The sequence below is a fragment of the Pogona vitticeps genome, chromosome 5 (genome assembly GCF_051106095.1).
Source record: "Pogona vitticeps strain Pit_001003342236 chromosome 5, PviZW2.1, whole genome shotgun sequence".
Taxonomy (NCBI): domain Eukaryota; kingdom Metazoa; phylum Chordata; class Lepidosauria; order Squamata; family Agamidae; genus Pogona; species Pogona vitticeps.
The window spans coordinates 427,898-453,272 of record NC_135787.1 but is presented as its reverse complement, the minus strand read 5'-3'; the positions used below and the strand labels follow the sequence as shown (position 1 = coordinate 453,272).

At 59.6% G+C, this 25,375-nt stretch overlaps 1 protein-coding gene across 1 annotated transcript; it reads right to left on the bottom strand.

Annotated features, from left to right (window-relative positions):
• Positions 1 to 3,287: 3,287 nt before the first annotated feature.
• On the bottom strand, positions 3,288 to 23,408 carry CCDC142 (coiled-coil domain containing 142). The gene is given in 20 exon segments (XM_078376646.1): positions 3,288 to 4,057; positions 5,311 to 5,450; positions 5,716 to 5,826; positions 6,059 to 6,166; positions 6,802 to 6,916; positions 7,124 to 7,221; positions 7,335 to 7,556; positions 8,178 to 8,291; positions 9,121 to 9,218; positions 9,345 to 9,609; positions 13,791 to 13,980; positions 15,842 to 16,103; positions 17,476 to 17,690; positions 17,782 to 17,959; positions 18,517 to 18,631; positions 19,380 to 19,523; positions 19,846 to 20,003; positions 20,109 to 20,606; positions 21,233 to 22,693; positions 23,023 to 23,408. Coding segments are annotated over 20 exon segments (4,719 nt in total). The 5' UTR covers positions 23,141 to 23,408; the 3' UTR covers positions 3,288 to 3,948.
• Between the last annotated feature and the right edge of the window lie 1,967 nt (positions 23,409 to 25,375).

Genomic DNA, 25,375 nt, shown 5'->3' with positions numbered 1-25,375 from the left:
AGGGGCTGGTGCCCGGAGAGGCGGCGGGCCACGATCCGGAGTAGGGCCTCGAGGCACCTCCGTGCCCGGGATTCCCCTTTGGTTCCGCTGCCCCCGCCGCCTGTTCTCTCTCTCGGGGGGGGGGGGAAGGGGGGGTTCAGTTTGAGCCCTCAAGGCCCGACAATGTTCCCCGTCCCTGTCCTAGAGCAGAACAAGCCTGGCCTCTCCCTGGGGGCAGAAACGCTGAAACGGGGGCTGCCCTCCTTGAAAAAACCCATCATCCTGCTGGGAAAGGTGGGGTGGCATCAAGGGGGCTTCCCTCAAAGACACCCCCCCCCCGGGCCTGCCAGAGCTGAGCAGGGCAGCTGGGGCCAGGCCCTCCTGGAGGGTGGGTGGCTGCCCCTCAGCCTGGGCCAGGGGGCTCCTGCACCCACCCGCCTTGGCAGGGGCTCCTTGGCTGGGTTAGAGCCCCCCCCCCCGCTGCAAATGCTACACGATTATGTGTACAGTGTTAGCATTCTAGGGGACTGGAATGCTAAAGTAGGGAGCCAAAAGATAAAAGGAACAACAGGGAAGTTTGGCCTTGGAGTTCAGAACGAAGCAGGGCAAAGGCTAATAGAGTTTTGTGAAGAGAACAAGCTGGTCATCACAAACACTCTTTTCCAACAACACAAGAGGCGACTCTATACATGGAAATCACCAGATGGGCAATATCGAAATCAGATTGATTATATTCTCTATACAGTCAGCAAAAACAAGACCTGGAGCTGATTGTGGCTCTGATCATCAGCTTCTCATAGCAAAATTCAAGCTTAAACTGAAGAGAGTAGGAAAAACCACTGGGCTACTCAGGTATAATCTAAACCACATCCCTTATGAATACACAGTGGAAGTGAAGAACAGATTTAAGGAACTCGATTTGGTGGACAGAGTGCCTGAAGAACTTTGGATAGAGGCTTGTAACATTGTACAGGAAGCAGCAACAAAAACCATCCCAAAGAAAAGGAAAAGCAAGAAAGCAAAGTGGCTGTCCAAGGAAGCCTTGCAAATAGCAGAGAGGAGAAGGGAAACAAAATGCAGGGGAGATAGGGAAAGTTACAGAAAATTGAATGCAAATTTCCAAATAATAGCAAGGAGAGACAAGAGGGCCTTCTTAAATGAACAATGCAAAGAAATAGAGGAAGATAACAGAAAAGGAAAGACCAGAGATCTGTTCAGGAAAATTGGACATATTAGAGGAACATTTTGCGCAAAGATGAACATGATAAAAGACAAAAATGGGAGGGACCTAACAGAAGCAGAAGACGTCAAGAAGAGGTGGCAAGAATACACAGAGGAATTATATCAGAAAGATGTGGATATCCCGGACAACCCAGACAATGTAGTTGCTGACCTTGAGCCAGACATCCTGGAGAGCGAAGTCAAGTGGGCCTTAGAAAGCCTGGCTAACAACAAGGCCAGTGGAGGTGATGGCATTCCAGTTGAACTATTTAAAATCTTGAAAGATGATGCTGTTAAGGTGCTACATTCAATATGCCAGCAAGTTTGGAAAACTCAACAGTGGCCAGAGGATTGGAAAAGATCAGTCTACATCCCAATCCCAAAGAAAGGCAGTGCCAAAGAATGCTCCAACTACCGCACAATTGCACTCATTTCACACGCTAGCAAGGTTATGTTCAAAATCCTACAAGGTAGGCTTCAGCAGTATGTGGACCGAGAACTCCCAGAAGTACAAGCTGGATTCCGAAGGGGCAGAGGAAATAGAGACCAAATTGCTAACACGCGCTGGATTATGGAGAAAGCCAGAGAGTTCCAGAAAAACATCTGCTTCATTGATTACGCAAAAGCCTTCGACTGTGTGGACCACAGCAAACTATGGCAAGTCCTTAAAGAAATGGGACTGCCTGACTACTTTGTCTATCTCCTGAGAAACCTATACAGTGGGGTCTTGACTTGAGAACTTAATCCGTATTGGAAGGCGGTTCTCAAGTCAAAAAGTCTGTAAGTCAAGTCTCCATTGACCTACAGTGCATTGAAAACCGATTAATCCCGTAACAGGCCATTTTTGTTCCATTTTGGTTTTTTTCTGGTCTGTAAGTCAAATCTCAGTCTGCAAGTCAAACCTAAATTTTGCGGCCAGAGAAGTCTGTAACTCAAAAAGTCTGTAAGTCAAGCCGTCTGTAAGTCAAGGGTCCACTGTATGTGGGACAGGAAGCAACAGTTAGAACAGGATACGGAACAACTGATTGGTTCCAAATTGGGAAAGGAGTACGACAAGGCTGTATATTGTCCCCCGGCTTATTTAACTTATATGCAGAATACATCATGTGGAAGGCTGGACAGGAGGAATCCCAAACTGGAACTAAGATTGCCAGAATATCAACAACCTCCGATATGCAGATGATACCACTCTGAGGGCAGAAAGTGAGGAGGAATTAAAGAACCTTGTAATGAGGGTGGAAGAGGAGAGCGCAAAAAAAGGGCCTGAAACTCAACATCAAAAAAACTAAGATCATGGCCACTGGTCCCATCACCTCCTCGGATATTGAAGGGGAAGATATGGAGGCAGTGACAGACTTTACTTTCTTGGGTTCCATGATCACTGCACAGAGACAGCAGCCACGAAATTAAAAGACGCCTGCTTCTTGGAAGGAAAGTGATGACAAACCTTGACAGCATCTTAAAAAGCAGAGACATCACCTTGCCAACAAAAGTCCGCATAGTCAAAGCTATGGTTTTTCCTGTCGTGGTGTATGGAAGTGAGAGCTGGACCATAAAGAAAGCTGACCGCCGAAGAATTGATGCCTTTGAATTGTGGTGCTGGAGGAGACTCTTGAGAGTCCCCTGGACTGCAAGGCGAACAAACCTATCAATTCTAAAGGAAATCAACCCTGAGTGCTCACTGGAAGGACAGATCCTGAAGCTGAGGCTCCAGTACTTTGGCCATATAATGAGAAGAAAAGACTCCCTGGAAAAGATCCTGATGTTGGGAAAGTGTGACGGCAAGAGGAGAGAAGGGGACGACAGAGGATGAGATGGCTGGACAGTGTCTGCGAAGCGACCAACATGAAATTGACAAAACTACGGGAGGCAGTGGAAGATAGGAGGGCCTGGCGTGCTCTGGTCCATGGGGTCCCGAAGAGTCGGACACGACTGAACGACTAGACGAGACGAGACGTACACGATTATGTTGGATGAGGAACGCATTTGGCTTCCAGGCGCTCACCTGCCGCTCACCCCCTCAGGTCACTCCCCCCTCCCCTTCTGACACAACGAAGCCCAAGGAGACAAAAAGCTGCACTGCCATGGCCTTTTGAGTACATCTTTTATTTTCCTTTTTTTTCCCATGCGAGTCACCCGTCCCCATCACCTTCACCACCAGGATATCAGCAGCTGGATGCAACTCTCTTCCTGGCCCAATGATCTCCCAGCTCTAGCCGGCACCCCCTTGACTCTCCATCCCCCCCCCCGTGCTGGAAAATGGATAATCAGATTTGCCCAGAGATGTTCTCCTCCCTGGCCCCCGCACGGAGGTACAGTGCTCTGCCTCCCAGGTCAGCACCTCACAGCCCAAGGTTCAAAGCCTGCCAATGCCCTGCAACACAAGGTAGGATTATAAGCAGGTGGAAGCTTGTGTGCGAGGGAAGCGCGCGGGGGGGTGGGCAGCTGCAGCAAGCAGTGGATGCCTGTGCTGGGGTGGGGTGTTTGATGCTTTGCAGCCCTGCAGGGCCAGGGGGAGGCCCCGATTCCTGCTCCACTCCAGCTGGTGTGGAACTCTAAGCCCCGCCCCGTCACTCCCTGAGATGCATGTGGGGGTACCAGCAAGGCTGGAGATGGGGCAGCAGTGGCCTGGGGAGAAACTCTCCCTCTCCCCACTTCACTTGCCCTTCCCCAGCCACACAAGAGGGTGAGTGGCTCAGCTCCCTGCCTGGCAGGCCAGCCCCATCTCCGGCGCCTGTTGGGGGGTGTTCAATAAAGCTCTTGTGGGGGTTGGGGGGGGCAGAGGGCAGGGCGGCAAGAATCTGGTTACTGCTTAATTTGACCACCGTCTCCCTCGCTGACAAAACGCTTCCGGCCCCTGAAAAAGAGAGAGAGAGAGAGAAAGGGAGGAAGGAGTGAGCGAGAGGGAGGAGGGAATTCCTCCCCCCCCCCCCGCCAAGGGTGTGGGAAGCACACTGGAGGCTCTCACCTCTCCTGCTCTAATGCCACCAGACAGACACTGACCAGCCAAGCTGGGGGGGAGGGGAGGTGGGCAACCTCCAGAGGGGCAGAGGCTCTGCGTCCCTGGAGAGCTGCACCAACTCCGCCCCCCTGCACCCAACTCCTACCAAAAAAATGTTCTTTGGGATTATTTTTCTTAACTGCAAAAGCCCCCCCCCCCAGGGAATGGTGGCCTAATTTCTATTTTAATTTTTTTCAAACTGTGTGGACACCACACAACCCCTGCAAACAAACAAACAAACAAACGGAAAATTTGCCATCCCGTGCCCTCTAGAGCAGGGGTCCAAAACAATTTTTGAACAGTGGACCAGTTTAGTGGGCAGGGAGGGAGTTCCGTCTGTGCAAGGGCGTGGCGTGTGTGTGTCCGTGCATGCATGTGGGTGGGGCATCCATGCGTCTGTGTGTGTAGTTTGGGTGTGTGTAGTTTGTCTGGGTAGTTTGGGCGGCATATAAATTGAATAAATAAATAAATAAATAAATATGTGCATGTGGGGTGAGTGTGTGTGTGTGCATGCAGGGGGGTAGGAGATCCGGTACCAGGGCACAGACCGGGAGTTGGGGACCCCTGCTCTAGAGGGCACAAAGATCTCACCTTTCTAAAAAATGCTTTTGAATCATTGTGGATGTGTGTGTCTGTGTGTGTTTGTACACATGCGCTACGTGTGGGCAGGGCGCCACCCACAGGCCCACGGTCCTGAAAAAGACAACTGGCCGCTCTGTTTCTCAGTGGCCTCTGGACAGGACAGAAGCCGCTTTCAGAGACGGGGCTGGAGCTGCACAAGGAGCAGATCTTGGGTTCAAGCCATTGCCTGCCCGAACGCGCATAGCAACTTGGGAAGTTAAGCAGGGTCTGGACCTTGGACAGGGGGCGGCCGGGAGCGAGACGAGGCGAGCCCCTGCGTTCCACACCGGGGACCCCGGGGCTCTGTCGCCTGAGAGGGTGAGGGCAGAATCCTGCTGAGCTCTGGGTGCCAAGGCAGGTGGTCCGTCTGACTCTACAGAAGGCCGTTTTCCATGTCCCTGCGGACTGCCCATCCCGTCAGCCACATTCAAGGGGTCCTGCTCTAAAACTGGCACCAGTGAGGCTTAGAAGGGGCATTGGGGCTGTACCGGGTGGGGCAGGCGTCCCTCAGCTGTTTGGTGATGACGCCCTCCTCAAAGCAGAGGTCCACCAGCCGCTCCAAGATGCTGTGGGCCAGCGGCACATCCAGGCTGATGTCCCCTAGCTCATCGTACACGCGCTGAAAACCCTGGGCATGGGGGGGGGGGGGAAACAAAGGGGCACATGTCAGTGAACGCCCCCTCAGGGAGGATGTGCTCGTGATCAGAACCCGCAACCCTCCTCTCCCCAGCACAGTAGTCAAGAGCCCCCCTGCAGGGCGCAACGAGGCCCTCTGCCTCGCTCACCCACTTGGGTGCCCCTTCCGGCACTGTGTCCCCTCTGGACCCCTTTCTTCCTGGTCCGAGCCAGGTTTGCCTAGGGGGCACCTGTTTGGGAGCCCCACGGACGCTCACCCGGTTCATCTGGTCCAGGGTGATCAGGCCCGTCTCCCACAGCACCTTCAGCAACTTCACCATCATGGCGACGGCCGTGTCCCCCGAAGACTCCAGGACCATCACCACAGCCTGGCACAAGAAGGCAACACAGCCCTGAGTGCCCTGGAGAATGGCCGGCTGCGACCCTCGCGGGGGCCCCGGCCAGAGTGCAGAGCCCCTGCAGTGCAACCTGCAGAGCAAGGGGAGGATCGGGCCGCCACCCAGCGAGACGCCTGTCTCCCAGAGCCCAAGGTGGCCTCTCCCAGCCAGGCCACAGCCCACTGTTCCCGCTGCAAGGGCCCGATGCCTCTCTCAGGACTACCTCGTAGACCAGCTCGTGGTGGAAGTGGGGGACCTCCAGTTGGCGCAGGCAATGCTCTGCTTCCGAAACTTCTCCCGAAAGCAGGTACTCCCGGAGCAAGAGGTTCATCTGCAGAGAAGGGAAGGGAAGGGAAGGGAAGGAGGGAGCAGCCAAAGGCCGCAGAATGGAGTGAGGAACTCCGCCCTGGGCCCAAACAGCCACCTGGGAGGCAGAGCTCTGTACATTCTCAAAGGCATGAAGGCCCACAGGTGGCCAGAAGAGGGTGGCCAGAGAAGCCGGGAGGCTCAGAGGCCTCCCGGTGAACCCATGGGCTTGAGGCACCTCTTTGCAGCCACTTCTTAGATTAGCTCCTCCTTGGGCTCTGCTTCTGAGCCGGTCCGGTGGAAGAAAAGCCCTGCCCTTCAGAAAGGGGCCGGCTTCCCCCTGGCCAAGGCCAGCCGCCTTTGTAGCCACTGCGAGGCTAGGACAGATCCGAGGGGCTCTGTGTCCCAGGGCGTGGGCGCCCTCCCTCCTCACGAGCACCCGCAGGAATGGGCACAGAGGCCCTCTCCCGGTTGTTCCCCTACAAGCCAAGCCCCGGCACATGAAGCTGCAGAGGGAGACGTCTCTCTCTCTCTCCCTCCCCCCCCCCCCAGATCTGGAGACCACTGGAGCCCAACGAGAGCGGGTGGACTTGCCCACGGACACGCCCGCCTGCCCGCCCGTCCCCTCTGAGCAGTGTGCCCCCAGGAACTGGCCTTCACCTCCTTGATAAGATGCTTGACGGGCCTCTGGCCGCCCCCTACGCCCCACACGTTGTCCAAGCGGTTGACGTCTCGCTTGATGCGCAACAGGACAGCCGCCCGATCCAGAGCAGCCCTGCAGGGAAGGCCGGAGAGTCAGAGAAGGACGGGGGGGGGGAGAGAGAGAGACAAGGGGCATTGCTCGCCTTCCCTCCCCGTGAGGCTCCCCAAGGCCGCACAACAAAGGGCCAGCCTCCCCCTCTCCAGCAAGGCCATGGTGGCCACCCCAGGATGATGGAACCGGAGCGCATGCAGCCCTGGGCAGAGACCGGCTCTCTCTCACCGAGCATGCTCACAGTCGACACGCCCTTTGTAGCGCTCAAGGAAGTCGAGTGGCAGCGCGTGGTCGGCCACGGCCCGGGCGATGAACTGCCCCAGCATCTGCACAGACAGACGGGTGGATTGGGGTGGGGGGAGGCGGGTGAGACTTTAGGAAACGGAGCCCATCCTCCTCCAAGCCCCCTCCCCCCTCCGAGGGCTTCGGCCGGCCTCACCTGCGGGGCCTCCGGCGTGTCCAGGATGAGGTCTGGGAGGTCGTGCAGCATCCCATCAAAAGCAGCAGCGATGTCTTCGGGGCCCAGCACCTTCCCGACCAGGTCCGAGAGGAGGCGCGAGGTCAGCTCCCGGTGGCTGGCTTTCCCCTCCAGAGACAAGGCCACGGCCAGGGAGGAGACGGCAGCCTTCTGGCCCCCTAAGTTCAGCTCCCGAAGCAGCTCCTGTGGGGTGGGAGAGAGAAAGGGAGAGGCCATTCTCTCCCCCCCCCCACGGGTCAGCCGAGGGAGCTTCCGTCACCCCGGAAGAGCCGGAAGCCTCTCCCTTGGGGCTCCGCAGCACCTGGGGAACGGCAGGCCTCAGATCGAGCCCCGCAAGGGAGAGATTTATTCCTCCCTTTCTCTCTCTCTCTCTCTTTTTTCAAATGGGGACGCCTGCTTCCCTCTCAGAAACACTCCAGCTGAAACCCACTCACAGAGAATCAACATCACAAAATACAAAAGGAGTTCTGGCTTTTAAAAATTGCTGATTGGGGCTGGTGACAGGGATCACATCATCCCCCCCCCCGTTACAGGGGCGGCTGATGTGTTTCCGGGCAGAATTCAACCCCCCCTTTTTTATTTAGCACCCCCCACCCCCACCCGCGGCTTCTTCAGCCTGGAGCTCTCCGCGGAGTGTCCTGGGTCTGGTCCCAAGCCAAGCGGAGCCCGCTGGGAGATGGTTACTGGTCACTGGCATGACCCGTGGTCAAGCCCCTGCCCCTGGGGGAGATCCCCGGGCACCTCTTCGGCCGGGTCGGCACCCTCATGGCCCTCCACCTCCCCCCCGGGGGGGGTGTTCCTTACCACCACCTCCAGGGTGTCCCCGTGCTCAAAGTATTCCAGCACCATCGGCTGCACCGTCTTCTCCAGCTCCCCAGCTTCCAGCTCAGGAACCACCGTCGCGTAGACCGTGTCGCCCTGGGGAGAAGCAGGCCAGGCCGTGGGGAGCGGGCCCCAGCGCCAGGGCAGCCCCCAGGGCCCCTCCCCGCCACGGGCCCCTCCCAGGCCTGACCCGCTCGGTTAGCCAGACGCCCCTCTCAGGAGAGCCCCCCCCCCCGAGGGGAGCACGGAAGACACGGGGCCGCCTCCACTTTTGGGGTGTGTGCGTCTCTTGAGGGCCTTTCTTTCTCCATTGGCATTAGGTGCAGCGTCCACCCCCCCCCACACACACACCCCGTTGCCTGGTTATCTCAGGCCCTCAGGCGCACCTGTCTGGCCACCTCAGATCCTCACAACAACACAATTTTTCAGGACAAGGAAAGAGGCTTCCCTCCACCACCAACAGGGCTGGGGGGGGGCTCACTTTGCCTTGACACAGCCAGGAAAGGGGGGACAGGTCTCCATGTACAGGATGTCAAGGGGGGGCAACTGACTCCTGCCACCTCTGGACCCTTCCCGGGTCAGGCCTGGGGACACCCCCCCAGTAGCCCTTGCTCGGCGGCCATTTGATGGGACGGTGTGTGTGTGTGTGTGAGAGAGAGAGAAGAAGCCCAAAAGCCTTCAGTCTGCTTTTCAGCCTAGCAGCCTCTTGGGACATGGTCAGAACTCAGAAGGGCAACAGGAGTCTCCCCACCCCCAAAATGCCCCTCGGGGTGCCTCCCTTGGGATGTCAGGCAGGAAAACCTCCTTCCCTCCCACCTGGGAAAGGCCAACGAAAGGGACGAAGAAGAAAAGGTGGGGGCAGATGGAGGCATGGCTGCCCATTTGGGAAAACCCACGGCCCCCCTTCCCCCCCCACCAGGCGTACCTGGGCCGCCTCGTCATAGTTGGGATCCCGCGCATCCGGCTCCTGGTAGCTGTACACCACACCTGGCGCTCCCCAAACACCTTTGCCCCCCGCGCCACCTGGAAAGTGAGAGAGAGGGGTGGGTGCCCACAGAGTCTCCTTTGCAGGCTCTACTGTCCCTCGGCCCAGCAGTGGAAGCTGAAGAAAGCGCGGCGGGGAGGGGGGCTGGGGGGTCTGCGGCATACCTTTCTTGGGGAGGCCCCGCCCTCTGCCCATGCGGGACTTGCGGTCGTGATTCTTCCCCTTGGGGCTGCTCGGATCCGGGCCGGGCTCCCCGCTTTCCGAGGAGTCGCGAGAGGACGTGCGCCTCAGCCGGCGCTTCGCCTTGGCCTTCAGCCGGGCCTCGTGCAAAGACTTCTCCTGGGGGGTCCAGGTCCTCGCCTCCCCGGCCCCGTCCATCAGCTCCTCCTCGGCCAGTGCGTCATCCTCCAAGCCCGCCTGGTCCGCCACCTGCAGGTGCCGCCACCGCGCCCAAGGGGAACGAGGTGAGGGGGGCAGAAGAGACGGGAGGTCAGGGCTGCCGAGCAACCGGGAGAAAATTGGCGCCTCCTCCCAAATGGCAGCTGCTGCCACCCCCCACCCCCCCATGCGAGGAGGCAGACGGCCCAGGTGGGCAGAGGGCCCTGCCGGCCTTGAAACTGGCTAGGATTCAAGCCACACTGGGAAACAAGGGTGGGGGTGGGGGGTTAAAGCCCTGCCCCAGGGTCCCCAAGCCTGGTTTTTAGGGCGTCAGTTCCCCTCCCCTCTGGGCACCAGATCCCAGCGAAGCAGCAGAAATTGAGCCATTTCAGAAACAAGAAAACCAAAGCCAGAAAAACCGATTTCCTTCAGCGTCAGTCTTCATGGATTACAATCCGTTTCTTAATTGTGAAGACTATTTATTGTACTGGAAGTGCCAGGACTGTTTCCAAAATGAAGCATGATGTAGACATGATGTGCTGGAAGATGAGGCCCCCAGCTACAGGGAAAGAGCAAAGGAAAAGTACAAAGAGTGTTGGCTAGATGTAGCACAGGCCGTTAGGGGCTACAATGCGAAGTCTGGTCAAACTTCTGGGGAAAAACTATATGAGCATAAACAGGAACCAAGTCTCTGCTCCAAGTTACAGGTGCTAAAGATGAAGAGATCGCGGGCCTTTACGCAAAGGTCTAGGAGGAAATGGATCACACACCAAAATAAGACATGCTAAGACATGTGAGCCCCTTTGGGTTCCCTCTGGGGATAAAGGTGGCATTCAAAGAAATAAGCAACCATAAGTGGCTGGAACACAAAAGTAAGAAACAAAGCAGCATCAAATATAGTTCCGATAATTTTACCTAGGAGTCAAAAACAAAGCAGGAGAAAGACTCACAGAATTCTGGGATGCCAACAATCTGCTGATCGCAAATACTGTACATGCTTCAGACAACTTTACACCTGGACATCGGCAGACGGCCAATACAGAGATCAAACGGATTGCATAATCAGAAATATAAGAGAAGTTGTATTCTCTCTGCCAGAACATGAGCAAGAGCAGATTGTGGTAATAACCACAAATTGCTAAAATTAGAGTACAGCTGAAAAGGACCACTCACTGTGATGTAGCTGATAAGAGTGCTGGGTTTGAATCCCTCCTTGGCCAAAGAAATTTGCAGGGGGGAAAAGTAAAACTGGTAAAATCAGTCTCCAAATGTCTCACTCACTTTGACAATTAGGGCCACTATAAGTCAGATCTGACCCGATGCCACATAATATAAACAAAGTTGAAGAAAAATGCTGGAACAATTCTAAGTGCCAAAATATAATTTAAATAACATTTACAGTGAATGAAAAGTCCATATACAAAATAGATCAGATTCTTAAACTCCATTATTGTGAAACTGAAGAACTGTTGACTGAAATCTGAGATATTATTAGGAAAGAATTCAAAAGGATTATCCCTGTAGTAAATAGAAAAGGAAAGCCTAGATCGCTGACAGAAGAAACACCTAAAATCATTAAGGACAGGTGAGAAATGAAAGGGAAGGGGAATAGAAGTAGGGTGAAGAATCTGCAATTTTAGAAAGAGAAGTAAAAGCTGCTCTGAAAGCACCAGGAAGAAATCAATTGCAGGGGTAGATGGAATACCTATAGAACTTTTTCAAGTTGCAGAGACTCAACCTGCCAAAACCCTGACTAACATACGCCAGCAATTATGGAAAACAAAACAAAATGGCCACAGATTGGAAGCATTCAATATACTTTCAAAACTCCAAGAAAGAAGGTGCCAAGGACAGCAGGAACTGTAAGGTCATTGCATTAATTTCTCATGGAAGCCAAGCAAGGCTCAAGGTTTTGCAACAAAAACTTTTACAATATATGGAGTGAAAATCCCTCGCTTTCAAAGTGGATTCAAAAAAGGAAGAGACACTTGAGATCATATTGCACATATCTGTTGGCTGCTGGAACCCACCAAGGAATTTCAAATCAGTCTGTGCTTTATAAACTACAGCAAAGCCTCAGACTGCATGGATCACGAGAAGTTATGGATTGCTCTGAAAGGAATGTGTGTGTCTCAGCACTTGATCATCCTGACTGTACACAAGAAGTGACTTTTAGGAGAGCATCCAGAGAGGCAGAATTGTCTCCTATAGGCAAATATATCAAACAAGAGTGTGTTTTATTGCCCTGTCCATTCAACCTGTATATAAAACATATGAAAAGGTGGGTTGGGTTTGGATGAAGAAGGACGAGTGAAAACTGATGGAAGAAACGTCCGTAATCTAAGGTATGCAGATGACACCATCTTACTAACAGAAAGCAGCAATGACGTGAAAGGACTTCTGATGAAAGTGAAATAAGGAAGTGCCAAAGCAGGACTGCAGTTGAACATTAAAAAGATCAAAATCAGGACTACAGAAGAAACTACACAACTTTAACGCTGACAATGAAGAAACTGAAATAGTGAGAGATCTTTGTATACTTTGGTTTAATCATCAATCCAAATGGAGATTGCAGAGAAGAAATTAGAGGAAGACGGAGACTCAGAAAGGCAGCAATGAAGGAACTAGAAAAGACCATTGAGCGTAAGGATGTGTCCTTGTATTCCCAACTACTATGTGCAAATATGAAAGTTGGACAACGAAGAAAGAAAACAAAAGAACTAGGTTGTTTGAAAAGCAGTGCTGGAGGAGAGCTTTGTGGATACCTCTGACTGTCAGAATTTGCAACAACACATGTGGGTCCCTGAACTTTCTTTGCCTGCAAAAAGGGACAGAACTGAGGCTGTTAAAGAAAAGCCTTTCTCTGGAAAAGGCAAGGGCCCAAATCGCTGCTTTGCAAAGTAATTCAGGTAACAGCAGGCTCACTGAATCCATAGGGATTTAGTGGTTCACCACTCTGTTTCACTGACTCAAATGGGCCTACTCTAACTGTGACTTACTGTGCTCAAGCCACCTGTAGTTTGGAATGGAACATATGGCAGAGTTGACTCACCACGTCCTCCGTGGGCCTACTCTAGTGCAATGTGCAATGCTAAGTAAGCAAGGGGATTGGGATCCCGACCTAAAGGCAGTCGGGGTGGAAGGCAGTCGGAAGAGGGTCCTTTCCGGGCCTGGGACCCCCTTCGCTGGCCTTCAGCTCCGCTCGGGAGCCTCTCGAAACTCGGAGGGCGACCCAGGAGGCCCCGCCTCGCCCAGGGACGCAAACCAAGCAGGCAAGCAGGCCGGTCCTCCCAAAGCCGCCCCCTTCCCGGCCGGGGTGTCCGAGCGAGCGGCGAAAGCTCCCCGGGGGGGGGGGGGGACGGGGAGACAGAAGCGCGAGGCGTCCTTCCACGACGGGCCACCGCGCCCTCCCCTCCCCTCCCCTCCCCTCAGGTCTCCCCGCGGGCTTCGCCGTCCAAAGGGGGGGGGGAGGAGAAGGAGGCACGGCTCCGCCCCGGTCCCCACCAGCCGCAGCGGGCCGTCCAAAGGGGGGGGGGGGCGGCGGCGAAGGCGGGGGGGAGAGGAAGGCCGCGAAGGGAGGCCCCGTTCCGAGCAGAGGCCTCCGCCCCCCCCAACCTTCCCTCCCCCCCCCCCGGTGCCCAGCCTCGGCCCCGCGGGCGGTGGCGCTTCTGCCGGGCCTCCGCGGGTTCCTGCTGCTGCTGCTGCTGCTGCGGCTGCTGGGGAGGGGACGCGCCCCGGGGAACTGCGCCAGGCGCGCGCGCGCGTGGGGGGGGGCCTGCCCGACATCCCCCCCCGACCCGCCACCCCCGGGGCAAAGGGCGCCCAAAGCCGGCGGGCTCTGGGCGGGCCGGCAAAGGCCCTTGGCGGCGAGGGCGAGGCGGGCGACGGGTACTTGCCAGGTGGAAGGGGGCGCGGTCGCTGCGCGGCAGCTCGCCCGAGCGGGCCGGGATGGCCGAGGCGGACATCGGGCCCTGCCCCTGCCCCTGCCCTCGCCCGCTGGCCTCGGCCTGCCTGCCTGCCTGCCGGCCTGCCTGCCTGGGTCCGGGCGCCGCTCAGCCGTCGAGGCGCCGCTCAGCCGGAGCGCAAGAAGAGCGGAGCGCACACGGAGCAGGCCCGAGGAGAGGCCGGCCAGGCAGGCGCGCGGGGCTCGGCTCGGCTCGGCTCGGCTCGGCGCCGCTTCCTCGCTGGCCCTCCCTCCTTCCCTGCCTGCGGAGCCGAGGAAGTGAGCTCACGGGAGGCGGAGCCCCAGCCCCTACGACGGGACGGGCCCAGCTCGCCCGCCCGCCCGCCTGCCACGGAGAGCCCGGGGGCCGTCGGCTGAGACCCGGGCGGGGGCCGGGAGGACCGCGTGGCGGCGGAGAGGCGGCGACCGGCCGGGCCGGGGCTCTGTCGGGCTTGCTCTCGCAGCGGAGCCCGCCGATTCACGGCCCAGGCGGAAGAGGACGCCTCCCTCCGACCGTTCCGCCCCCGGGATGCGCCCCGCTGTCCTTTCCCCGGCGGCCGTCGCTTCGGGTCCGCCCTCGTAGCCCGCGCCTCGGCAAAGGGTCACCCGGCGAGGTCCGGTCTGGAGCCAGGCTGGCTCTGCGGAGCTTCTCCCGGCCAGGGACAGCCAACGAGGAACCCTTCCCCGGGAGACCTCCAAAAGCCCCTCTCTCCCCCCCCCCCGAATAATAGCCGGGGTGGGGTGGGGGGGACGGGAGGAGGACTCTTCCCCGGGGGGGGGATACCGGGCGCCGGCCTCTCTAGACCGGCCCTTTAGGCAGGGCCCCCCTCCCGCTTCTCTCCCCCGACATTTCAGTAGGTAACGGAGCGGGTCGGAGAAGGGTTCTCCCATCTGTTCTGTAGTCTTTACAGGGTGTTTTCAGTTATATGGATATTAGGGTTGCTAATTTTAATCGTCATACTTAGAATTATCTGCGCCTTTAACATATTTCTGTACACCACCTTGGGTCTTTGCCAGGGAGGAAGAGACGGATCAAAGGTTCCTGCAGAAAAATGGGTTGACGTTGCAGGTGCTCCAAGACAATTTGGACGGGCAGAGCCGCCCTTCCAGACATCCCCAGGAAACACTCTGAAACGGGGGTGGGGGAGAAGCTGCAGGTGCAGCCTTCCCTCCCCTCCTCCCCCCCCCCCGCTGCTCAGTCTCCAAAGAGAGCTCTCCTCCGCCTCCAAACCGCTTGCTTCCTGACAGGTGCCATGCAGGGTGGGGGTGGGGGTGAAGGGGGGACGACCTGTGCTGCCAAATACTCCCCATTTCCCAAGGACTTCTGCAGGGCATCTCCCTCACTCCCACTCCCACTCTCCACCTCCTGCGCGTCCTATCAGGTGTCCAACCTCTTCATGCCCTTCTGGCCACACCAGTGAAGCAGCCCTGGCAGCGAGGGTGGCAGCCTCCAGCCCCCAGGTAATGGGGACTTCCCTCCCATGCAGCCAGCCTCCTTCCTGTGGGGTCTCTGCTGCAGGGACCCTTCTGGGGACCAGCGGAGGGAGGGGGACTCTCGCACAATACCCCACGATTTGCTGTCGCAAGTCATGCAGACCCTTGGCTGCTCCCACCCTTCTCTCCACTTAGCAGCCTCGCAGGCATAGGAGGACAAAGGGGGGGGGGGTGTGCTTTTATGGATACATTCTCACAACCCAAGGAAGGTTTGCAGCTGCAGCAGGAGGAAGAGGCTTCTTTTCTTTGGACAAAATCATAAGGTGTTGGGAGAACCCTCGAGCCAAAGGTGCACCAGAATATCCATTCCCCCCCCCCTTTGCCCAGAAAATGGGAAAAGAGACACTCGTAAGCTGGACCACAACAGAGGCAGGTTTTATTGTTCAGCCCTCGCTCCTCCTCCACAGGCCACCTTGCCCCTCTTCCTCAGCCGCCTTCTGGGCTGGTACTTCCAAAAGCCTCAGACAGGCACCCTGTCCCTTGTGGTACGGGGGTGGGGGTGGCTGGGGGACAGGCTGGGAGCAGCCCCTGCTATTTAGCCCCCACAGAGAGTGGCGGCCACGGAGCTGGGCTTGGAGGGCAGGCAGCCTGGACGTTGGAAGCACGCCGCTCTCTTTCTCCACACCCACCGCGGCTTCAGGAAGCTTGGCAGAGGGTCCAGCCCCAGACACAAGGCACAAATCAGCAGGCGCACCCCCGAAGATGGAGGGGGTTGCCATCCCTCCTCCGTGCCATGGAAGTGGCGGTGCCGCCGAGCACCCTGGCAAAGCCGGTGGCTGACCCCCCCCCAGTGCCTATCACGGCAGGGCGCAAGGAGTTGCTGGAGCAGGACAGAGGGTCGCTTACGGCTCAGAGGTCCTGTTCATGCAGGGCCAGGTGGGTACTCGCCAGCGACGCCCACCATGGAGCCGCAGTGCCAGCCACTCCTGTTGCGTGGGGCTGAGGTAGGTCTCTGGGCTGCAGCCCCTGCCTCCCGGCATGTGGCTGAGCAGGTCCCCCCTGGGGCTCTCCGGAGGCACCCCGCCTTGGGCAGGCAACCCCTCCAGGCTCTCCAGGCTGTTCAGACTTCCTGGGCCACCATCAAGGGTATGGATCCCATCGTACGAGCCTGCGGAGGAGGAGAGAGGAGGAAGAGGAGCTGGCAGGCACGGAAGGCGGGGGGGGGGGGCCTCCAGCTGCTCTCCCTCCCCAGGTCAAGGGAGAGCTGTGTAGCATTCCCTAGCAACAGGACCCCTTGCTGCAGGCAGGCAGGCACCCCGGGGTGGCTGGAGATAAGGGTCTGCTGTGGCAGGATGAGGCTGCCCAGGCCCCCTCTAAACAGGCAGTGAGGGGCTTCCTTCTCAGCCCTCTCTGGAAAGAGGACCTGAAAGCAAAGGGGAGGGCTCTTCCACTGCACTGTGCCCCCCCAATGACCCAGCCCCCCTTGATGTGAATGCCCCATGCCCAACGAGTGGCTTTTCAGTGGGTGGGAAGAGCCCCTCGGCAGGCTCAGGGGCACTCTTTCTTTTATGCTGTCCTCTCCTCTCCTCTGCCTGGAGTGTCCCTGGGCCCTGGAAACTCCTCCCCACCACCACGATCACTACCACCACTTGGGGAGTGTGTGTGCCCTCTGCCCACCCACCCTGTGGCATCTTAACAGAGGAGGCCAGATCAGAGGCCTTCTCTCTCTCTCTCTCTCTCTCTCTCTCTCTCTCTCTCTCTCTCTGTGCGTGCATGTGATCCACATGCCACACATGGGTCGCCCAGCATGCTGCAACTCCAACACTCCTGCCCAACTAATTTTTACTTTTTTCAAAAAGACTGGTTGTGCAAGGACAGAAGAGAGCTTTCTATTAAAACAAAAAGCAATTTTCAAGAAAACAGGGCTTTAGGAGCCACAGGTCCTGGGATGGCCATGTGCCGCTCCTGCCCCCCCTTCCACCTCTTGGCAGCTGCCCACTGTTGCCAGCCAGAGCCAGGGTCAGGGCCAGGCTGAAGCAGAGCTGGCTCAACCCCGGGGGGGGGGGTTCTGCCCAAGCCACCCAGCAGGAGGCCCCTGAACGGCGGCTCTGTTCAAGGAGGTGGACAGCATCCACTGGCCACTTGGAGACGGAGTGTTACTTTGGGAGCGGCGGCGGGAGGGGGGGCTTAGCAAGGGGAGGGGAGGGCAGGGTAGAAGCAGAGGAATCCGGGCTCACCCTTGTCCCTGTGGCGGACGACTCCTGTGGTTGAGAAGTAGACTGCCTCTGAACATGGGGGCTCTTTTCTAAGCTTCCATGGCCCATCGTTTCTCCCGTGGCCTCTATTGGCAGGAAGGGCTACTCGTGCCAGCACTCCCCCGTCAGCCACGTGGCCTCAAGAGGGGAAACCTCTTCCTGTTCCCCTGCGCTTCCCTCCCCGCTCTGACTTCGAGAGAGAGGAGGAGGAGGAGGAGGAGGAGAAGGAGGAGGCAGCGTGGCCACCCTCTAGAGAAGGGGGTGCTGGCGCAGAGGAGCACTCACAGCAGTTGTGGAAGGTCCCCCAGGTGTGCGAGGAGGAGGGCCCGGAGGCCTTGCAGGGCTGCTGCAGAAGGCAGGCGATGGCGTTGTCCACTTGCTGGAAGACCCGGAGGGAGAAGACCCGCTGCCTGATCTCCAGGGAAAGACCGTAGTCTTCCGACTGCAGGAGCGCCTTCACTAAGTCAAAGTCCTGCTTCAGCTGAAGGGCCCCGTGGAGGCTGAGCAGGGCAAAGGACAAGGGGGGCCCGTGAGAGAGGGGCCTGCCTCCCCCCTCCCCGCTCTCCCTCCTTCCCTCCTGGGGCTACTCACCTGAACTTGATCTTCTGGGCCAGGATGTGGTCCATCCAGGCTTCCACGAAAGCGGTGGTGACCTGGCTGAGGGCCAGCCCCTGGGCCTCTTGGGGCAGGCGCTGGATGCCCTCCAAGACCTGGCCCAGGACCGTCTGGGCCGCCGCCAAGGCATACTCACTGGGGGAGGCTGGCAGCTCTACAGGGCGCGAGGAGACAAGGACCAAGACAGGCCCTCTGAGCCCCACTTCCCGTGGGGCCCAGGACCCACCCCATCCAATGCCCCGGTGGGAAGCCCCCCCACCTCCTCAGGACCCCCTGGGGGGCAGCACCTTGGCCCATTTGCTGGGGGTTGGGACAGACAAACAGCAGCCCCCACTCCCCTCCCAAGTGCTCTTTGGGTGACTCTGAGAGTGATTGTTGGGGAACGCCTCAGAGGGGCTAACCCAACCCTGAACCAGCCCCTGGGGGCACGTCTCTGGGAACATCAGTAGGCCCCCACCTCTAGGTTATCCCAAAGCCACTGCCCCCCAGCCTAGCATCCTGTTGCACACAGTAGCTGACCACACACCAGGGAGTAGCCCAGGAGGCGTGCAAGACGGGACCACTGAGGGTCCACTCCTGCCTGTGGCTGCCCATGGTGGTGCACGTGGGCCTGGCTGACTTTCTTTCAGGACTTTGCAGCCAACAGCTTGCCCTGATGGCCTGGTGAGAGGACCCCCCCCTTTCTTCCCCCTACCTGCCCCACAGCGATACCTGTGCGGAGAGTGAGACGCCAGTGTTTGCCAAGTGGCATGGTTTGACTGAAGATCTCTGACGACATACGCTTGCAGTCCAGGAAGAAAAGGTTCAGGACATCCTCCGTAAAAAGCTGCAAAGCGGAAGAAGGGTATGAAGCGGTGTAGGAGAATGACACTCGGGGGGGGGGCCCTCCAACACAGGACGCAAGCCCTACTGCACACACCTCCCTATAAGGAAAGTGTGCGCCGCCCCCGACCCGGAGAGAAGTGCCTGCTGTTTTTCTTTCCCCCTTTAGGCCTCCTGCCCCGCCACCTTCCCCTGCCTGCCCACTGCAGCATTTGCCCCATCAGGACAGCAGCCCTCAGTCTCCAGAGCGCCCCCAACCGGCCTCAGCCTGCTCTCCATAGGCAGGCCACGAGAGGGAGGGAGGGGGCCGCAGGGACCTCGTGGGCTGCTCCCCCTTCCTTCAAGGGCAGCCTGCAGGGTTGTTGTTGTTGTCATTTATTTATTTATTTATTTATTTATTTATTTATTTATTTATTTGATTTATACCCGCCTATCTGGGTGACTTCATCAGCATTGGCCACCCTTGCTGTGGGACAGAGAGGCACCCTGGGAGAGGGGGAGGGCCTCCATCTACACAGGGTGCCTCTGGCACAAGAGCCAAAGGGAGAGGTGGAGGGGGCAGCAAAGACCCAAAGCTCAGAGTCGCTGAAGAGGAGGAGGAGCTGTACGGTTCCCCAGAGGCTTGTGGGAAAACCAGGCAGAGAGGCATGCTGGGAACCGGGGCTTGCCCAGAAAAGGAGCCAGGAGCCCGTCGTCTGACTCCAATGCCCACAGCTGCTGCCCAACAACGGGTGGAAAAATGGCACACTTACGTGGATACTGGTAGCCATGGAGTGGATTTGCCGGCTCAGCTCCTGCTCCTGGCTGGAGATGAGAAGGTTCTGCTTCCTCTCCCCTTCCACAGGAAAGGCTTCTCCCACCAGAGCCCACATCTTGTCGCTCTCAGTTTTCAGTACCTGCACCAAGAGGATTATATCCAGTGCATGGCAGTTGTCAGGATTTATCTGTCTCCTTTCTTGCCAGGCCATCCCCAGCTTCCCTCCCTCCCGTCCTCTAGAAAATCACAATGTGATCATCAACTGAGAGCCTCAGGATGTCTCAAGTGAAGGCTGTTGTTGTTGGTTCTTTTTAGGTCTTTGGGAATTTACTTCCAAGCAAGGAAGGCAGGAAGGAAACCTGACCCCTCCCCCCACCCGCTGGATCCGATGGCCTACTCCTCCGATCTGCCCTGGGGTAGCACTGGCCCAACTGGCGAGTCCTCCCTTGTCCCGCACTTGCCTGTAAGTCCCCCTGGGTCACCAGCAGGAATGGGCTGAGAGACCAGGAAGCCAGGTACTGGTGGGCTTTGCTCATGACCCAGTAGCAGGAGGCATGACTGGTGGCCACAGAGAGGGAGAGAAGCTTCCAGTGGAGGCTGGCAAGGAGGATCTGATCACCTACAAGGAAGATAACCCAGTTTCGGAGGGGTGCCAGTGGGGTCGGGGGAGAGGGAGGGCCAGCTGTGGGGCAGCAAATGGCAGGCCATCCAGGACCCAACTCACCCGTGTTGCGACTCGGTAGACCACCCAGACATCGCAGGCTGAAGGCCAGGGGCTGGTAGAGGCGCTGAAGGGCCTGGGCAGTCTGGCTGCAGGGAGCACCAGCATCCTGGGGGCCCAGCCTGGCCATGCACTTGTCTGTGAGGCTGGAGCCTAGAGCAAGGCAGAAACCTGAGGCCGAGAAGGGGAGGAGAGCTGTTGAAGAGCAAGGTCCCCACCGCACACCAGCAAAGCAGCTGGGATGTGGGGGGGAGGGGGTGGATATCTCAGAGGATCCCAGACAAAGGGGCGTGGCAGGGGGCACCGCCACCTTACCCTCTGCCCGGCACAGACCTTTCCTTAGCCATCTTTGGGATGCCGAGCGCCAAAAGAGCAGCCTCCCGACCCCAGGCCCGCCCATTCCTAGCCCACTACCTCGGTCCCAGTGGCATAGAACATCTCGCAGAAGTAGATGCACCCCCAGAGCCCTCAGCGTCTCCGTACTTTCTTGGGGCACGTAGCCTGCAAGAAGAGATGGTTAGTCAGAGAAGACCCAGCCTCAGCAGGCACAGTGGACCGGAAAGGAAGCCACACAGGTCAGCCAGCTTGAAAGTTCCCCAAATGTCACCCATGCAAGTGCCCTCCACTTGCAGCCTCCCTCTCATAAACACAGAGCCCAGCCCGTCTGGAACGGCTCCTGGAGATGGCGATGGACCAGGGCTTCCCATGGCCTGCAGGAGCGGTTTGCCCAGGCGCTAGCTAGCCCACCCCCCAACCCTGGGCAAAGCTTTGGGGGGCTGCTGTTTTTTCCCCACCCCAATATGCACCACTTTGTATTTCTTACCATTTATCATTTAAACACTTACCCCCTCCCCAAGCCTGGCCAAAACCTTCTGGTGCTGTTTGTGATCTATTTTGATGATGCCAGCTATGACGACCATCCTACTCTTCACCCTTAACTCCAGGCTGTTTCTGAATGACTTCCAAACAACTTTAAAAAATGCTTAGCCCAAAAACAGGTTCCTAAAGGACTGAGGACCCACCCCTGGCTCCACCTGCCAAGGTGCTCAGGAACCTACTCCAGGCTCTGCCTACCGTGAGCATCACAGCTGTGCCCAGACACCTTCCCTCCACTTCCTGCCCCTTACCCTGTGCCAGGGCGCAGATCAGCTGCCGGCCCAGCACAGCCCCTGCCACCTTGGCAGACTGAGCCAAGTGTGGGTGGAGCTCCAGCTTGCAGGCAAAGGTCGAGGCAGACGCCCTCCAAAGGAGCGGGCAGTACTGCGCATACAACCCAGCAGCCACCTCTGTGAAGGAGGCATCCAGCCAGCGTACAGACTTCCAGCCAGGCAGGCAGGCAGAGTTCGACGGGGCCCCTGGTGTATCGGGTGGCTCTGGGCACCCTGAAGGCTTCTCCTGCTGGGGCCGCTTGAGGATGCGATGCCAGAGGCTGTCCATGGACGCCACCACTTCCCGCAGGAGGCACAGCAGGGCATCCTCCTCTTGCTGGCAAAAGGCCTGCAGTTCTGCAGCAAGGCTGGAAGCGCCCTCGCCCCCCTGAAGGGTCTGGGAATGTCCTTCCAGCAGCCAAGACTCTTCTGGGCCTTCCCACGGCAATGATTCTGATCGGCCGGCCAGCTGCCCTGACTGCCGCTGTTGCAGCAGCCGATACAGCTGCTGGGCCGCCAGCCGGCCTCGCTCTGCTGTCAGGAGGGCCAACACTCTCTCTGGAGGGAAGGTGTGGGAGTTGCTACTGGGCGGCAGCCATGCTCCAGCCTTGGCCTCTGGCTTGGGCCGCAGCTCCGCCAAGGCCTGCTGCAGGGCCTGGTTTCCCACCACCCGGTTGTAGAAATCCACAGCCCGGAAGAAGTCCAAGAGCTGAGCTGGCAGGCAGCCGGTGGCGCACTGGGCCAGGCTGCGCAGCGAGGCCTCCACGCAGCCCTCTAGGAGGCGGACGGCGTGCAAGGCCAGCAGCAGGAGCGAGTGCTTCATGTGCCCCACCACCTCTGGCCGCTGCACGAGCAGGGGATGCAGCCACGGGTCGCTGCGGATGTGCTGTTGCAGCCCCGCCCAGTGGGTGGTGTGCATGTGCAGTTCCTCACACAGCCCACGCAGGCGGCGGCTGCAAGGGGGGTCCTGCCGGCCCTCCGGCAGCGGTGGCAGGCGGCGCCCCTCTGCCCGCAAGCGGCAGACAAAGTCAGAGGCGGCCTTGAGGCGGCGGACGAAGTGGCGGGCGAGGCGCAGGTGGTGGCGGTGCTGTAGCAGGGCATGCAGCGTGGTGCACCGGCGGGCCACGCAGGCCCTGGCCGGGTGGTAGGAAAAGGCGGTGGCCCCCTGGGCCGCCTCCGGGGTGGGCGGGCGCATGTGGCCCTGGAAGGTCTCCGTCCGAGGATTCTTCTGCACGCACAGGCAGCGGCTCAGGCCCACGAAGCTGCGCTCCACCTGGGCCAGGTGGGCCAGGCCGGCGGGCGAGTCCTCTTCCTCGCTGTCGTAGGCACTTTCGCCGGCGCTGTGAGGAAAGAGGCGCCACAGGCTGGGGTTGACGCAGTGGCGCAGGAGGGCTTCCGCCTTCTGGAAGGACTTGGCCAGCGTGGCCAGCGACCCGGAGCCTGCCCAGGAAGAGGTCAGAGAGGTCAGGCCCGGGCAGAGCCTAGCCCGCTGTCCGGACCACTGGAAGGCCACGGGCCGCCGGCAGCCGAGCCCAGGAGGGGGGGGGGGGGCCGCCGCCGCCGGGAGCCAGAAAAACGCCTTAGGAGGGAACCGAGCCCCCCTCCCGCCCCAAAGCCCTTCGGCCCAGCAGCGCTTCTCTCCTTCCGGGGGGCTGGGGGGGGGAGGGAGGGAGGGAGGGAGGAGGCGGGGGCGCGGGACGGCCACACACACACACTCCCCCCCCCCCAGCGGGAAGGGGTCCTTCGGGGTCGCCTCCCGCCGCACCCACCTGGGTCGGGCGCCTCCCTCGGCGGCTCCCCTGCCTCGGCCGGCGACACCATCCGGGGCCCCGCCAGGGAACCCAGGGGCGGCAGGCGGGCCCCCGACGCCTGCGAGGCGCGGGACATGAGGAGGAGGAGGACGGCGTTCAAGCCCACGGCCTCGGCCTCCGCCACCTGCCAGAGCCGGACACGGGGAACAATCAGACCCGGACCCGCCCTCGCCTGGCGTTAGAGGCTCCCGAGGGCGGATCCCTTCCCTTCCCCTCGGGGCGGAGGCGGGACACGCAGCACCTCCCGCGTTCACACGGGCATGGCGCGGGGCCTGACCCGCATCGCCTGCGCCCGCCGGGGGTAGGGCGCCGCCACCGCCGCTGCCATGGTAACCGGCGCGGCCTGCCCTCTCCTTCCGCCCCGCCCGCCGACCCGCCCACCTACCGAACGAGCCAATCGCGGGGCCGGAGAGCGTCTGGTGGGGCGGGGACTCTACGGAGGAGCGAGCCAATCGGGGCGCGGGCGACGGTCACGTGCTCCTTACCCGCGCGGCTGGCCTAACGGGCCCCCCTCGGGCCAGCAGGGGGCGCGCCTCGGCCTTGCTCCGGGTGCCTTTTCTTGGGGGGGGGGGGGAGAACGGCTCCCGCCGTCTGTCTCCCTTTCCCGCCCTGCCGGTCTCCGGGCCCCTCGGCCCCCCCTCTTGAGCCACCGCCCCCCCCCCACGGTCCCCGGGCGAAGCAGCTCCTCTGGCGGGGGGAGGGGACGGGAGGGAGGGAGGCCTCCTGGGGAGCTCGGGCCGGCGCCCGGTAATCCCGGCTGAGCCGCTGCCTGAGCGGGTGCCGCGGGGTCAGGCGCCTGGCCCCTCCCTGAGTGAAGCGGGGCCGTGGAAACGGCGGGGGGGGGCTGCCTCTCCCTCCCTCCCTCCCTCCCTTCCTTGCCAAGGGATGCCTCCGTCGGCCTCTTGGGCCAAAAAGCACACAAGGGGTGGGGGGGGCTCTGCCTTTTCCTCTGCGGGGGGGGGGGAAGACGGGTCAATGGAGGCCATTCAAGTCAGGCCCGGGCAAAAGAGGGTGTCGGCCTGCGTGGCTGCCCTGACACACACACACACACACACACACCTCTCCCCCCCCCCCGTCCGGTGAAGATGTGCGTGCTATTAGCCTGGGGATTACGCAGGCGGGGGGGGGGAGCGCGGCGAGGCTGTGCCCAATTCCCTGGGCTTCCCCTCCCCTCTCTCCGCCCCCCATGGCCTTTGCTCCCTTACCTCTCCCTGAATCTTGCTCGGGATGGTTCCCCCAAAGAGGAGGTTCTTTGAGGGACAAGGGCACCCCCCCCCCCGGTCGTTCTCTGACCACAGTACATCCTTGTAGAGAAATTGGGGCCTCCTGCCACCCCCCCCCCCGGGGCACCCTGGAAAGACCCTTAGGCCCAGGGAGGACTTCTCCCCTCCCACCTCTGGCCCCGCAGGCGCACAGCAGCACGTAGCCTCTTTGGAGAGAGAGCAGCAGCCCAATTCAGTTGAGGCAGGGGTCCCCGAAAGCATCAGCCCCACAAAACACTCTGTGTGTGTGTGTGTGTGTGTGTGTTTGTGTGTGTGTGTGAGAGAGAGAGAGAGAGACACACACAGAGGCAGAAGCTAAGCTGGCACCCCCAGGGCAGCTCAGGGCAGGTGAGGCAGGGGGGCCAGGCAGGATCCATCAGTAAGCACAGGGGTTCGCAAAAGATGCCCATCTCACTAACGTCCGCAAACTGGCCCCGTGTCCGCAGCCCCTTGAGAACTGCTGTGGCTCTTGCCGAGGCAGGCTTCCCTTTGGACACAACCGACCGACTGACCGGGAAGGGCAAACGGCCAGCAGCCTCTGTTGCTGCTGCTGCTGCTGCTTGGACGGAGCCTCCCCCCTCCCCCCCCCACCTGCCGTCCCAGGGTGTTCGTGCCACGGAGCTCCCACTATTTTAGGATGAGTAATCCCATCTTCTCGTAGGCAGCTCGCCTCGCAGTCCAGAGGCCGGGCTGGTTCCAGCATGCACCCACCCCTGAGGTAGGATTCCCTACTTCGCTTGCCTTCTACACCCCCCCCAACACACACACACACCTCGAGGCCTGCCTGGGGCCCCTGACCATGCCCCCTCTGCCTGCCTGCCTGCCTGCCTGCCTGCCTGCCCCGACCCCCTCCCCTTTGGTGGAGCTCTGCTTTGTTACCCCTGGCGCTGGGAGGAGAGCCAGGCCCTTGGGAGGCTGTCCCAGGCCCTGATCCGCCACTCTTCGCTCCTCTGTGAAGTAGCCTGAAGAGCAGGGCTGGCCGTTTAGAAAGATTTCTGGGGAGGGGGGGAGGCAGTCCACTGGAGGGGGGATGCTAAGGAAGCTGGCGG